At 43.1% G+C, this 15,480-nt stretch overlaps 1 protein-coding gene across 1 annotated transcript in view; it reads left to right on the top strand.

Annotated features, from left to right (window-relative positions):
- Positions 1-15,480, top strand: part of TDRD3 (tudor domain containing 3) — a 277,196-nt gene that overhangs the window by 49,256 nt on the left and 212,460 nt on the right. Inside the window, exons 2-3 of the mRNA XM_075591037.1 lie at positions 7,633-7,717; positions 13,161-13,226. Coding sequence (XP_075447152.1) covers positions 7,633-7,717; positions 13,161-13,226 — 151 coding nt within the window. The remainder of the gene's footprint in view (positions 1-7,632; positions 7,718-13,160; positions 13,227-15,480) is intronic.

Raw genomic sequence — 15,480 nt, 5'->3', positions numbered from 1 at the left:
TAACACGTTCTAAATGTATTTAACATTAATCATAAATAGTCGGCACAAACTGAGAGCTGCAATCTATCTGGATGTTGTTCAAACATTCATTCTTTTCAAACCCTGTAAGAATGCAATAAAAGCATACCCCGGTTTAAGAACACTCACTTTAAGTACACTCGCGAGTAAGTACATATCGCTCAATAGGCAAACGGCAGCTCGCGCATGCGCCTGTCGGCACGTCCTGAACAGCATTACCGGCTCCCTACCTGTACCGAACCTGTGCGCAAGCGGGGACACTATATAGAGCCTGTTACACATGTGTTATTTACAGGCATACCCCGTTTTACATACACCCGTTTTACGTACACTCGCAAGTACGTACACTTTTTTTTAACTGCACCATACCCCTGTGTACGTACTCAGTGCTTCGCGAGTACGGACACCAGGTGGCGGGGCGCGTGCACGGCGGCATGCGCATCTCTGCATAACTAACCTTCCTTCAATGTTGTCCAACGGAGCGAGCGGGAGTGCAGGGGGCGGCGCGCGTGCACGGCTGCGTGCGCACTTCTTCATTGTCTCCCCTCCTTGAAGCTCCTTCTGTCTTCTCACACGGAGCGGGAGAGGAGGGGGGAGTGCAGGGGGCGGCGCGCGCACGGCTGCGGCTGCGTGCGCATTTCTTAATAGACTCCTCCTCCTGTCTCCTCGAACGGAGCAGAAGTGGAGGAAGGAGGGGGGAGTGCAGGGGGCGGCGCGCGCACGGCTGCGGCTGCGTGCGCACCTCTTAATTGACTCCCCCTCCTGTCTTCTCCAACGGAGCAGAAGTGGAGGAAGGAGGGGGGAGTGCAGGGGGTGGCGCGCTGCACTGCTGCGGCTGCGTGCGCACCTCTTAATTGACTCCCCCTCCTTTTGTCTTCTCCAACGGAGCAGAAGTGGAGGAAGGAGGGGGGAGTGCAGGGGGCGGCGCGCGCACGGCTGCGGCTGCGTGCGCACCTCTTAATTGACTCCCCCTCCTGTCTTCTCCAACGGAGCAGAAGTGGAGGAAGGAGGGGGGAGTGCAGGGGGTGGCGCGCTGCACTGCTGCGGCTGCGTGCGCACCTGTTAATATGCTCCCCCTCCTTCTGTCTTCTCCAACATCTGCCAGCACTAGTAAGAAAAAAAAAATCAGCTGACATTAAAACATTTCTTTCAATAAAGCCTACTGTATTTATTTTGGTTACAAATGCATTCTTTACATCAGTTATGCACATATATGATGTTTGCAGTACAGTACATGCACTGTAAAGTGGAAAAAAGGTAGTGCTTCACTTTAAGTACATTTTCACTTTACATACATTCTCCGGTCCCATTGTGTACGTTAATTCGGGGTATGCCTGTACTGTCACCCCCATATCTATAACGCATTGTCTGTGCAGTGCCTCACTACTGCACTTACATGGCAGCAATTAGAGAGCATATTGCAATGTCTTGCACTTCAATCCAGCACTGATGTTGTTCAGCAGTATGGTCACAATCTACAATTTTGAATTCGGTCTGCAGCAAAAATGTTTGTTTTTCTATAATTAAAAGAATAAATTAAAATTGCAATCGGTATCAAAGTTAGCACAGTACAGTACATGACATGTATACATGGTGATGGCATAGTGCGATCACAATCTATACTTGTATCAGTAATTTAGACATGCATTTAATAACTACATTTACTACTTTGTAATGGCTACATTTTGAATCCTTTTATACAACATAGAATAGATGTCATTTAAAATGTTATGTATTTACAAAGGATGAATCTGTAATGAATAACTGTGCGTTTAAATCCTGTCCCCCCTCCCTGGGTATTGGGTGCTATCAGCATTTGGATAAGTACACTAAACCCTTTAGTGCACACATTGTTATTGAGTTTATGAAAATATCTTTAAAGGGAAACTGTAAGCAAGACTAAATACATTGTGTAGTTTTTATTTTTGCACATGTAACTGTGGTTTGATTTTAAAGCGGCATTTCATGCTGCTCATGTTTGCTTTTTTTGGGAGGCAGTAGTATTTGTTGGTTTATATTACCTGAACCGTAACTCCATTGGCAGTGCCATGAACCCCTCACGGTTCTCTAGGTACTGTAAGTGAAGTTTCTCCACTGGGCAAGAGTACTTGTCCGGTGGACACAAAATTGCTCTGATGGCCCCTGGAAAGCTGCAATGTTATTGGGAGACGTTGGTTTCCTTTACACCATATTTGTAGTGGTTTTGTGCAAAACATCGGCACCAAAAACTCTGGCTATCTCGAACTCAAGGTCAGGGGCCACAGATAAGCTCCTATCAACAGGCAAGCATGTATTTATAAAGCAAGTACTGCTGCTGTAATGTACCAAACTTTTGATTAAAGGATTTTTGCTTCGTGATGTAGCCAACGTTGCTGTACCTGTTTGCACTCTCCCGCTGGTGAAATAGCACCTTTTTTTATTACCCGCTGCTTAATCAAAACGGCCACTTTTACTGGTGCATTGTGTATGTCCCGCTGCAATATTGTTGAATTGTTACTGTTCTGAAAGGGAGTAGCTTGGGGATCCAGAAAATGATATACTTGCACTGCACTTTCGTCGTTTGTTTTTTTTGCATAGGAAGGGTTTCAGGATATTTGCGACGGTGGGATCTCCCACTGGTGTGTGGTGTGTGGTGTGTGGTGTGTGGTGTGTGGTGTGTGGTGTGTTGCGTGTTGCACACACACAAAAAAAATATTAAACTTCTTTTTTTAATTTAAAAAAATCTTACTTACACTCACTCCCCTTACACAACATATGCATATACGCCTACCTGCAGTTACTGACTCTATATACATGGAAAGCATGCGACACGGGCACGCGCGTTCGCATAGGAACGCGCGGCCACATGCTGTGTAGAACTACCCTAAGATGTGTGTGTGTGTGTGTGTGTGTGTGTGTGTGTGTGTGTGTGTGTGTGTTCCTTACCAGGCAGACCAAGAATCCTAGGACCACATACATTCTTGGTCTGCCTGGTAAGGGGCCTCTATTTATGCTCTATGGGACAAGTACCTGTCTTCTTGCCTTATGAGTGCCATCTGCCTAATATATTGCTTATATATATTTGTTTGTTTTCAGTGAAAAATGTATTTTAAGCCCATTTATTACATGCGTATGTCTATTCCGGAACAGAATGTGGAATATATTGGGCTCTAAAATGAGAAGCTTGAGCATACAATCGACAAATTACAACTTCAGTCTTAATTCTTCCCGTGTAATGAAAAGCTTGGAACATTTATTTGTAAGATTTAACTATGCTAAAATCTTTGAGACTTTGTTAGTCAATGTTGATCAAGCCAAGATTCTTTTAGATGCTATAACCAGATATTGAGGTTTGTCATTTTCAGCTCCACTCACGTACATATCCGATATTTCAAGAGTATTCTTCTTGAACCAAATGGTCCATAATATTTTTTGTATCCTTTTGACACGAATCAGCGGTCAGAGAACTCTTGCAGTGCCTCTTAATTCAAGAGGAGGTGTTAAAAGGGCGCTCCTGTGATAATTTAATGTAACAGCTGAAAATATTGACTAAGTATTTATCACATTAATGTGTACTCACAAAAGAGATCACCACATAAATATATATAAAATGCTAAAGTGCTGTAGCAACGATGATACAATATTAGTGACAATTCATGTGCAATAGTGCCTATTAATTGTCAATTGTTTATGAATACCTTACTACTTGTCCCAGTCACCACAACTTTGTAACTTAACTGCTATTTGCCTTTTCCAGCTGTGACTTCTTACCTGTTTGTTCCAAACAGAAGTAGTATTCCCCACCCCTGTTAATTAGTTGATTAGTTATTGATGGCTCAATATTGTTATGAGTGTCTTGACTCAGAGTTTGGATCGGGGCAACCTGGTTTAAATCCTGGTGTCGGCTCCTTGTGACCTTGGGCAAGTCACTATCTCCCTGTGCCTCAGGCACCAAAAAGCATAGATTGTAAACTTATCTGGGCAGGGACTGTCGGTCTGTAAAATTATTCTGTGTACCGCGCACTATACTATAATTGTAAAGCGATACATGAAATAAAGTTCTTATTTTTCTGCTTAAGATTATTTTGGTGTACATAAGTAATTATTGAAAAGGTGGAATCCATACGTCAGAACATCCCCTCTGTTTCTTCTTCCCATCCTACACCTCTTCCTAACTCTCCTCCTGCCTTCCTTGACTCTTTTTCCACTGTCTCAGAGGAGGATGTGTCGCTGTTGATCGCCACTTCTCACTCTATCACTTGCCCTCTTGACCCATTCCCTCCCATCTCCTAAAACCTCTTGCTCCTACTATAATCCCTACGCTCACACACATTTTTAACTCCTCCCTCAGCTCTGGAACCTTTCCATCCTCCTTCAAACATGCAACAGTCATACCATTACTCAAAAACAGCAAGCTTGACCCTACCTGTCTTTCTAACTATCGACCTGTCTCCCTCCTGCCTTTTGCCTCTAAACTCCTTGAACGTCTTGTATTCTCTCGCTTGCTCCATTTTCTCAACACCTATTCTCTCCTAGACCCTCTACAATCTGGCTTCCGCACTGCTCACTCCACGGAAACAGCCCTCACTAAAATAACTGACGACCTCCATGCTGCCAAAGACAGAGGTCATTACACTCTGCTCATATTACTCGACCTCTCTGCAGCATTTGACACCGTGGACCACCCTTTTCTCCTTCACATTCTCCATACTCTTGGTATTCGGAACAAAGCTCTATCCTGGATCTCATCCTACCTCTCCCATCGTACTTTCAGTGTCTCTTCTGCTAACACCTCCTCCTCCTCTATTGATCTCTCTGTGGGGGTACCCCAGGGCTCTGTCCTGGGACATCTTCTCTTTTCTCTATACACACTCTCTCTAGGTGACCTAATAACATCTTTTGGGTTTAAATATCACCTCTATGCTGACGACACACAAATATACTTTTCAACACCTGACCTTACACCTGCTATACAGACCAAAGTTTCTGAATGTCTCTCTGCTATATCATCCTGGATGGCCCTCCGTCGCCTTAAACTCAACATGGCTAAAACAGAGCTCCTCATACTTCCTCCCAAACCTGGCCCTACTACCTCCTTCCACATTACTGTTGGAACTACGATCATCCATCCAGTAGCCCAAGCACGCTGCCTAGGGGTCACACTCGACTCCTCTCTCACATTGGCCCCTCACATTCAAAACATTTCTAAAACCTGTCGCTTTTTCCTCCGCAATATCACAAAGATACGCCCTTTCCTCTGTTGCTCGACTGCTAAAACTCTGACTCAGGCCCTCATTCTCTCCCGTCTTGATTACTGTAACCTCCTGCTGTCCGGCCTTCCTGCCTCTCACCTGTCTCCCCTACAATCTATCCTAAATGCTGCTGCCAGAATCACTCTACTCTTTCCTCGATCTGTCTCAGCATCTCCCCTCCTGAAATCCCTCTCCTGGCTTCCAATCAAATCCCGCATCTCACACTCCATTCTTCTCCTCACTTTTAAAGCTTTACACTCTTCTGCCCCTCCTTACATCTCAGCCCTAATTTCTCGCTATGCACCATCCCGACTCTTGCGTTCTGCTCAAGGATGTCTTCTTTCTACCCCCTTTTTATCTAAAGCCCTCTCCCGCCTTAAACCTTTTTCACTGACTGCCCCACACCTCTGGAATGCCCTTCCCCTCAGTACCCGACTAGCACCCTCTCTATCCACCTTTAAGACCCACCTTAAGACCCACTTGCTTAAAGAAGCATATGAATAGCACTGTGAACATTCTGAACACATGATACATAAAGCTTGGCCCCCTGCAGACGCACTTACCAGAACTCCCTCCTCCTGTCTCTGTACGTTCTCCCTACCTACCAATTAGATTGAAAGCTCCTCGGGGCAGGGACTCCTCTTCCTTAATGTTATGTTTGTCTAAATCACTTATTCCCATGATCTGTTATTTATATTATCTGTTATTTATTCGATTACCACATGTATTACTACTGTGAAGCGCTATGTACATTAATGGCGCTATATAAATAAAGACATACAATACAATACAATTGATTGGAACATACCCAGCTATAGATCTCTTAAAACCTGAGGGGGACAGTCCAACTTCAAGTGGACAAGGAAGTGAGCTGGAACAGAAATCCTAGGTGCCTTTTAGTATGATATTAAACATCAAGGAACCGTGCAAGAATACATTGCAGTGGGAACAACATTTATCCACATCAAAACATAGGAGCCCCACTGTGGGGGGGGGAAGGGGGATGAGGAGGCTGCCCTAGATCCTTTGCTTATATTTTTGTTATCGAGCTATCATTCTGGTGTCCACAAAAACCACTGAGATTTTGCCATGCCTGTACTTTTAACTTGAGCCACTCAACCATGGGACTGCATGAGCCTACCACTAAATCTAAACCTACAGGTATACAGTATAATGGGGGCAGAGACTGCTTAATAGCGTCATTCACCTCTAACTCCCTATAATTGTAATAGCAGCCGTTTTATAACAGACCTGCAGTTTAGGATAAATTGCTTTATACGCTACTCGTTAATCCAGTACCAGGGATACTCCTTTAATTCAAGGTAGGGCAAATGTAACCTACTAGGAGGGAGCGAGAAATATAATGGGATAATAAGACCATTTCCACCCTTAGGCAGGGCATCTAACCCAAAAATTGACTAATTGACCTCCGTTATTCTGAAATAGAATAAGTAAACTGTTTTCACAGTTAGAAAAGCGGTGAACGAAGTAACCAATTTGAAAAAAAAAATTCATTTTAGAAAAGTATATTGTATAAAGGTTTTTAAAAAAAAATGGATTTTGCATGATGTAAAGTTTATATTTTTCAGTACTAAAGACACACAAAATGCTTATCGCTCTCCAAGCTAATAATATTGTTAACATAAAATTCTCATGGTGCATAGGGTAGAAATAGCATGGACACAGTAATCCAAAGAGGGTATAAAACCCTGATAGGACAAGAAACCCATAACTGCACTCTATGAGAACAAACACTTAGTGGAACTGAAAAGATGTCCCAGGCTGGAAGCCTACAGTGCTAAATGACGCAAAACAAAAAAAGTTTTATTAATACATACTAGGGAACAAAAACAGGGAGTGTGGGGTGTAAATAAGGTGTATTAAAACTCAGGTGGTAGTGACACAGAATAGAGGATAATCGTTCCTCCATAGCTCACCGTGGAACATCTCATGTATAGGAGTATACATGTATATTCAAAGTTTCAATCAGGTATCCACAGAAACACGCTAAGATTAGCGGTTTAAAGCTCCTAGTAGTGAGCTGTATAGATGCTAGTTGCCTAAATTGTACTGACAGAGTATCAAGTAAAGTCCCTACAGGCAAATGGGGATACTGGCACAATGTAACACCTTAAGTGTGTAATATTATATCCCCAGCTTGCTCAATGCACATGAACTTGCAACATCCACTGGACCACTTGAAATGGGAAGTGTGGCACTGCTGGGTGGTGAAATGATTGGTGGTAAAAGTCTGTGGCCCTGGTTATCAAAAAGCATCAATATTTTTATTCAGTTCAAAACCTGTACACCGCCTATAATGGAGTAAAAGCCTCACATTGAAAGTTAAATCTTCTCATGCAACTTTCTTTCCATATCTTTACAGGTACATTTCTGAAGAGGGATTTGAAGCTTGCAAGGGCTCTACGGACAGACTTACTAAAAATGCTGTTCTCCTCGTTGCTCTCAATGTAGGTTCAAATTGTGACTTGTTTTAATGGATACAATTGTGTGCTGCTTAAAAGTGTAAACCCTCTTGATGAAAATATAATTGACTTTCCAGGTTTCATCAATGAATCTGTTTAAAAGAAAATATGTATGTATGTGTCTATAGCCCGGGCTAAGTCTGGGAGCCTGCGCTCTTTGGGGGCCCGCTCTCTTTTCTCCCCCACCCCCCTCTTCCCTGTCGGCGGCACACTGCAGGCCAACGATGCAGTAGGAAGGACAGAGGGGGAATCCCTTCCTCTGCAGGTGGGCGGCGCCCTGGGATACAGCAGGAAGGACAGAGGGGGAATTCCTTCCTCTGCAGGTGGGCGGTGCCCTGGGATACAGCAGGAAGGACAGAGGGGAAATCCCTTCCTCTGCAGGTGGGCGGCGCCCTGGGATACAGCAGGAAGGACAGAGGGGGAATTCCTTCCTCTGCAGGTGGGCGGCGCCCTGGGATACAGCAGGAAGGACAGAGGGGGAATCCCTTCCTCTGCAGGTGGGCGGCGCCCTGGGATACAGCAGGAAGGACAGAGGGGGAATTCCTTCCTCTGCAGGTGGGCGGCGCCCTGGGATACAGCAGGAAGGACAGAGGGGGAATTCCTTCCTCTGCAGGTGGGCGGCGCCCTGGGATACAGCAGGAAGGACAGAGGGGAAATCCCTTCCTCTGCAGGTGGGCGGCGCCCTGGGATACAGCAGGAAGGACAGAGGGGGAATTCCTTCCTCTGCAGGTGGGCGGCGCCCTGGGATACAGCAGGAAGGACAGAGGGGAAATCCCTTCCTCTGCAGGTGGGCGACGCCCTGGGATACAGCAGGAAGGACAGAAGGGAAATCCCTTCCTCTGCAGAGCCTCAGTAGGTGGGCGGGGCCTCAAGTTGTGCAGCGTGGGGCTGGATCTGCAGCCTGAGACACAGGCTGGGAAAGGTGAGAGGGAGGGAAGGGTTAAATCGTTGGGGTTAAAATACATGAAAAGGAAAGACTACAGAAAACGCACACAAAATGAAGTACAAGAGATAAATGCATAAGAGGGAGAAAAGCGTGAAAGAAAGGGGAAGAGAGACAGACATGAGTGGGGAATAAAGAAAGCAAGACACGAGGGGAGCGCGAGCAGAAGGGGGAGAAGGGGACAAATGAGGGAGAAAACAGATATCATGGGGATAAGAGACGTGAGGGGGAAAGGGGAAGGATAAGAGAAAGATGCTGGGGAAAAGAAACCTCCGGTTGTTAGAGAGGATGACGGGAAAATATATAGGGGGTTAAATAAAGAATGGTGTGTGTGAGAAAAGAGGAGGGGGAGGAAAGACATGAGGTGGGGGAGGAGAGCGAAAGACAAACATGCTGGGGGGGAGGAGAGAGACATGCGGGGGTAAGGGAGAGGAGTGAGAGATGAGGGATAGATGATGATAAAAAAATTGCAGTCAGAATTAATAGTAATGGGGCCCTGAAATGTGTGTGCGTATCACTGGACTTTTGAGATCAGCTGCATTATTTAAAAAAAAAAAAATTCTTCATGATTAAGGTATAATTCTCTGACACACTTCAACAGACATTTATACAATCAGTGGCCCTTTCTTTCCCCCCCTTAAGGTCAAGCTTTTGAGATGAGTTTTGCAAAATGGAACATATGTTAAGTTGAGGAAGAAACCGTAATGCAATCTTTCTGACATCTCACCCCCCACCCCTAATTGTTTTCTGCGGGACCACCATTCTGTGCTCGGTGCACATATCAAGGCGTAAGGCTAGCACAAAAGGAGCCCTTATGAAATATTGGTTACATCATGGTATTTAATAGTATTTTTTCGAGGTCTAGATCTCTCGACACCCCTTCCCTTTTCCTCCCTCCACGTCATAGGGGGCTTGCCTGTCATCTCGTGATCACTAGCTGATGTGAACACGTGGCCGTGATCATGGAAAACTGCCGATCTTTTGTCACCTGAACCAGGGGTGCTCAACTCCAGTACTCAAAGCCTTCTCCCCCCACAACAAGCCAGGTTTTAAAGGATATCAAAGCTTCAGCACAGGTGGTGCAGTCTTTGACTGAGCCACTATTTAAGCCACCAGTACTCCAGCTTGGATATCCTTAAACCCTGGCCTTTTGGGGAGGTGTCTTGAGGACTGGAGTTGAGCACCCCTGCCCTAAAGGGTTAATTGGGAGGAGGGGGGAGAGGAGGAGACTGCCTTTCTCTGACTGACCTGCTTTTGTCACTGCCCTGCTTAGACTTCTCCACTTTTTAGGTTTTCTTTATGTGCATGTACTCCTGATCTCTAAGCCCCCTCCTTCTAATGCTTAAAGGTACAGTCTTAAAGTGTACATGTCTCTTTTTTTGCAAAATTGGAATCTTACCATCTACGACAATCTGGTATTCACTGAAAGCCTTCAGTTCCAGGGAGACCGTTTTTTGGGGGGCTTACTTTCTGAATAGAGAAATGTGGCAAACCAATCGGTAATGGTGATGTCACTAAAGCAAAAGAAGTTGACAGCCATGTTTTTTTATGGGGGGAGGGAGGGGGCAGAATTAAATGTAAATAAAAAATATAAACAACCTTTGGGACCTTGGATGTACTGAACACTAAAAAGGTGGATACAAATATGATGATTGTATAAGGGGTTTTATATAGCTGAATGGGATTTGCTCTGGACCGAACTGCACATTATCAGGTATCAGGATCAGTTCAGAAATTCAGTGTCTTGTTTGCAATCCAAGTAGAGTTTCTGAACGGAGCCGTAGAGGGAATAAGGAATTCACGACGGCTCCTTTTCTTGATGATATTTGGCCACTTTGTCAGCCTATCACTCATCTACATTTTCCTTGAGGCAATTCTAAAGTAAAAAAAAAAAAAAAATTGTATTATAAATAGTTAAAGCATATTGTCAAATCGTCTTTTAGAAAGACATTGATGTGGCGGTAGGGAGGGTTTGGCCCGGGATTAACGGGGTTACCCCCCAAGGGCCCCCCTCTAACCTCGCCAGGGAGACAAGGGGTTAACTGGGCTGAGGCCCAGAACTGTGACTTAACCCTTGTTAAATAACATGAAAATGCTTATTCCCCTGTGTAAATGATGTTGTTGCTGGATCAGGGTCTGCATAACCCACCCACTGGGACTTAAGGGGTTAATCTTATATGCAGTGCTGAATAAACAGTTACCTGAAAACTGGTAATTTGGTAACTGAGTAAGCCAGGACCCTGAGCCTTGGGGTACAGCCTCCGGGTCACCCCCCAAGTACACACATATTAAAAATATAACGGTGTCATAAGAGAAACATATATTTTTGATAAAGTGACTTTTTGTAGTTTTTGAAATACACAGGCAGAATGCTAATAATGGTGTGCTAATGTACAGGCAGAATGCCTGTCTCTGTAATGCATGAGGAGCCAAATGGTGCCTCATATGAGTATTCACTGGAAGTGTATATCAACAGAGAGGTGTGATACATCGCCCTGATCAATAGGTAACTGACCTAATTGGTTATGCGAAAAGCAAAAGCCCACTTCAAAAGGTTTATTGACGTGGCCAGTAGGATGCTAAATAGGATATCCTGCTAGATTTGAGCCTGGCTTCCCAGGGGAATTGTTTATGCGGGAAGCAGGCAAAAGGAAGGGAAGGGTTTGTTATTCACACCTTCCAGCAAAAGGTATTCCCCAACAGGATATCAAAAGTGAGTAACTTTATTAAATATAAGGATACTATGAGATGTCCTTGGCTGAACCGGCTAAGAATTACATAAGTGTATTGGCGAGAGTAAGCCGATCTTGGGAAGTCTAAACATTGAATATGTAACTGCTGCTAAATGCCAGATATTAATATCTCTATTAATGTTCATATTACAATGTAATTTTTGGTCTTCCTACGAGCGTCAGGTGTCCCAGAATGCAGTAATATATCTCACCTGACTGTATGTATTACGGAGCGGAAGTTATGCAATGATTTGCAGTAAATATGAACTTTTGGTTAAGTCTGAGACCCCCCAGAGTTCTACTGCAGATGTGCCAGCTAGCAGGGGGGCCTGTCCTAAAATGTGTTCCCCCACCAAAGATTGGCTGGAGATAATTGCAAACCAATCCCAGGGTCTTAATGTTACAGATAGAGGGACAAAGGGTTTATAACCTGCTGTTTCCCATCTATCCTTTGTCTTCATTTTTGGTCGCCATGCAATGTCTTGGGCTGATTGCTGGATGAAACTGCCAGTTCAGATGGGACTGTTTTCATTATTTTCATCTTTTACGTAAGTGTCTATATTTTGCCTGTTATTGTATAATCTGTTGTGTTCACCTTTATCAAGGAATAAATTCTATTTATCATATCTAAGTCTCGTCCCAGTTCAAACCCAGGTATATATATATATTTATATATATAGTTTTTGGTGTACAATTACAGCCTGTCGCAAGCTCTCGTGACAATTGATAATTGTGCTCTTTAGTAAGTCATGTAGCCTTCATTTTTGCTATATATTTAAATTGGAATACAGGCCTATTTGTAACCTTTTCAGTGCCTGAAAGGTGACTACCTCGATTTTAATATGGCATTTCAAAATAAAGCTGTTTTTTCTTCTTCTGTGTATGAAGAGTTTGCAACTCATCACTTTACAATTAGCTTACAGGTCTACAAGAGTCGGGTAAAATGCAATGTTAATAGTTTGGGGAGCTAATTAAGCAGCCTGTGCCGCTAGGTGCTACAGAACAAATCTCTGCTGGCTGGTGACTTCTTATAGTAATTACGACATGGCAGTACATGGTGTTTTATGCTTCAGCAGAGCATTGGCTTAATATAAATCAGAAAAAGAGCTGTGCTGTGATTCGCGCTCTGAATTCCTTCCCATAAACTTTCAAAATATTCAGTTTGGCAGATTTTCAAAAATCTGGTCCCAAAATGAATTCATTTGACATGTTTTTGCTCAAAATAAGGAGGGTTGCCTTTGTAACAAGATTAGCTATGAATGGTGTTTCCCAGTATGAGCTGCCCTATGTAGTTGTGAAGCACAGCTCACAATATTTAACTGATCATTTAAGGTAAGGCTAATTATTTTGTATTAAATATGATTAACTGATTTAATTGAACAAGTGGTTGCTATGTTTATATACACATTTGTCATATTATTGGACATTGTAAAGTGCTTACTTATAAACACCTCTGTTTAAATTAAGTATGCTACAGTCCAGCCACACCAGACTTTTGGAATGGCAAACGCATTTGAATCCATATACAGTAAGAATTTTTGTTCTTTTAGTCCAAAAACATGATCTGACTGGGATTCTTAAAATACAGGTTTTGGAACAGCTTTAAAAACCTGCACCAGTACCTTCTATGTCAACAACAAGCAGTTTGGATTCTCTTAATTTTGCCTGACCTGTTATGTTGTGTTTATGTTGCTGTTTTGATTGAATATGTATTTGAATACAAAGTGCTATTTTACTTTCATTCTCATTTCAGACAGACCTGAGAACCATTGGAAATAAATTTCTTCCCAGCGACATAAATTGTGGGAAAATAGAGAAGGTAACTAGCATCCTCGATTTTTATTTATTTATTTTTCTTCTTGCTGTTTTCATATTCATGTTGTCATGGCTTTGTTTTGCGTCTGGGAACACAGAAGCCTCTGTTCTTATCTTGAATGGAAAAAAAAAGGAGAAATCATTTTGTATGGGGTCATTTCTCCAAAGAGTTGATAAAATGAATTGTGTTCAAATTGCATGCCACTGCTTTTGACCTCGTTGGTATTGCAAGTGTAGTAGCTTTCACTTGAACTGATTGTGCTCTGCCTCCATCTCATCACTGCGTGCGTGGTTGATAGAAGATGCCACGCCAGTGTTTTATTAATGCTGCAGTGAGGATTTAGGTCCTGAAGTAAATCAGAGTTGACTGGTGGTGAGATGCTTCAGTGTGTGTGTTGAATTACCAACTGTTTCCATCTGGTTTTTGGACTGGCTTCGTGTCAAATGTGCTACCTTCATCAGTCAGGGGGGTATGTAAGTAAAATGGAAACATGCAGTGTCTGAACTGTGTAATATTGTTTTTAAACGTGTTCAATAGTGAAACAAATCTGTGTGGCAAAAATCTGTACTCTGTATGTTTTCTAGAGATTATACTACTGTACTGTTAATGGCAAAGCTCTTTGGATTCAATTTGTAAAAGGTTTATTAGAATAAACATAATGATCTGGAAGGAGTGACTGGGTAAGTAACAACAACCTTGTGACCTTGGGCTAATCACTCCTCTCCCTGTGCCTCAGACACCAATTTTGGATTGTAAACTCTATTGGCAGGGACTCCATATGCCTGCAAAAAGTCTATGCACAGTGCAATGCAAGAAACACACATTACTTTATTTATAATATATGTGTAACATCCCTTTTTTGGGTTTACTATATTCCCTTAAGGGGTTTACTGTATAAGTAACTACAGTGTAACTATGTCTGATCATTGGTGGGGAGTTACTGGACAGAACTCTAGCCACACCCCTATTCTAGAAAGTATTGGATCTGTCCCATAAAGTAAGGGATTAGGGCCCCTCCCATGGTAGGCATGGAATGGTGATGTCATCAGGGAGTATAAGAAAGAGGGGGAAATAGCTCCACCCTCTGACACCTGGAGGAGAGACAGTGGAGGGGTCTAACCCGTATATAGCAATGTAAATACATAGTATAGGGTAGGTGGCTCTTTTCTTTGTTCTATAGATCGGGAAGTGACCTTTGAAGTTGGTCTCCCTAGAGTATTGGGAGCCTGTAACCATATGCTTCCAAAGGGGTTGCCCATTACCTGTAGCCCTGGGACCATTCTGGCAGAGAATCAGCTAGAAGCCTGTAGGCCTATCCCTGTGGTAAGCATCCCCAAAAGAATGAAGTGGACCATGATCTCTGTTCCGTCAGCCATGAAACTTTATAGATAGGGCAGAGTAATACAGAGTGCAAGTGATCGGTTATCTCCATGTAAAACTTTACCGGGTAGCCCAAGCAGGGATCCTCACTGAGAGCTGTCCTACATGTATGTCAAACAACCTGTTTGAGGGATGTGCCTCTTCAGGAATGCAGTAATGTACATGGAGAAGAAGTTGTAACTAATGAATGATCAATAAAGCCTATCCTGTTTTTATCTACAAAGTTCCTGGTGCCTATCATTAGCACCTGCATACACACCCAGCCTGCACGGATCTGATACAAGAAACCCATACTGAGACACCACATCTGTGTAATGTTCCTTGGGACAGGAAAGTTGGTTGAATAAAATAATTTCTCCTTTATATGTGGCAGCATTTTTTTTAATAAGTAGGAATGGTATTTAGTAACCATGGATTCTGTCACACTTCAATCTCCTATAATGCTTTCATTACTTATTCTAGGTAAGCTCCCCTAGTTATTACTATGCTTGGAGAGGTAAAACAAGGGGACACGTTATTAGTCAAGTACCAGATAATGCTTACATTGTCATATGTTGGGTTAAAACAAGTATATTGCCAGCTTTTAGTTCCTTTAATGCTGCAGGAGCTTTCTATACTTGCAATGGTATATGTCCCCTGCATCTTGAGCACAGAATAGTTTACCCCTTAGGGTGCTCTTCTGCTCAATTTTTGTAGGTGAGGCCACATTAAAGCTGCAGACCACGCAATATCATACATGGTTTTTGTTTTTTCAATAAATCTTTTCTGTACAGTACTGTGAGAAAATACTTGTAGCATTTTTTTAAAACAACTCTGACATTTTGAATGTAGTCAAATGTAACAAGCATTCTGTTTCTATAGCCACCATTTAAAAGTC

Source organism: Ascaphus truei, chromosome 3 (assembly GCF_040206685.1).
Source record: "Ascaphus truei isolate aAscTru1 chromosome 3, aAscTru1.hap1, whole genome shotgun sequence".
In the NCBI taxonomy this organism is placed as follows: Eukaryota; Metazoa; Chordata; class Amphibia; order Anura; family Ascaphidae; genus Ascaphus; species Ascaphus truei.
This window is presented reverse-complemented; position numbering and strand designations above follow the sequence as displayed.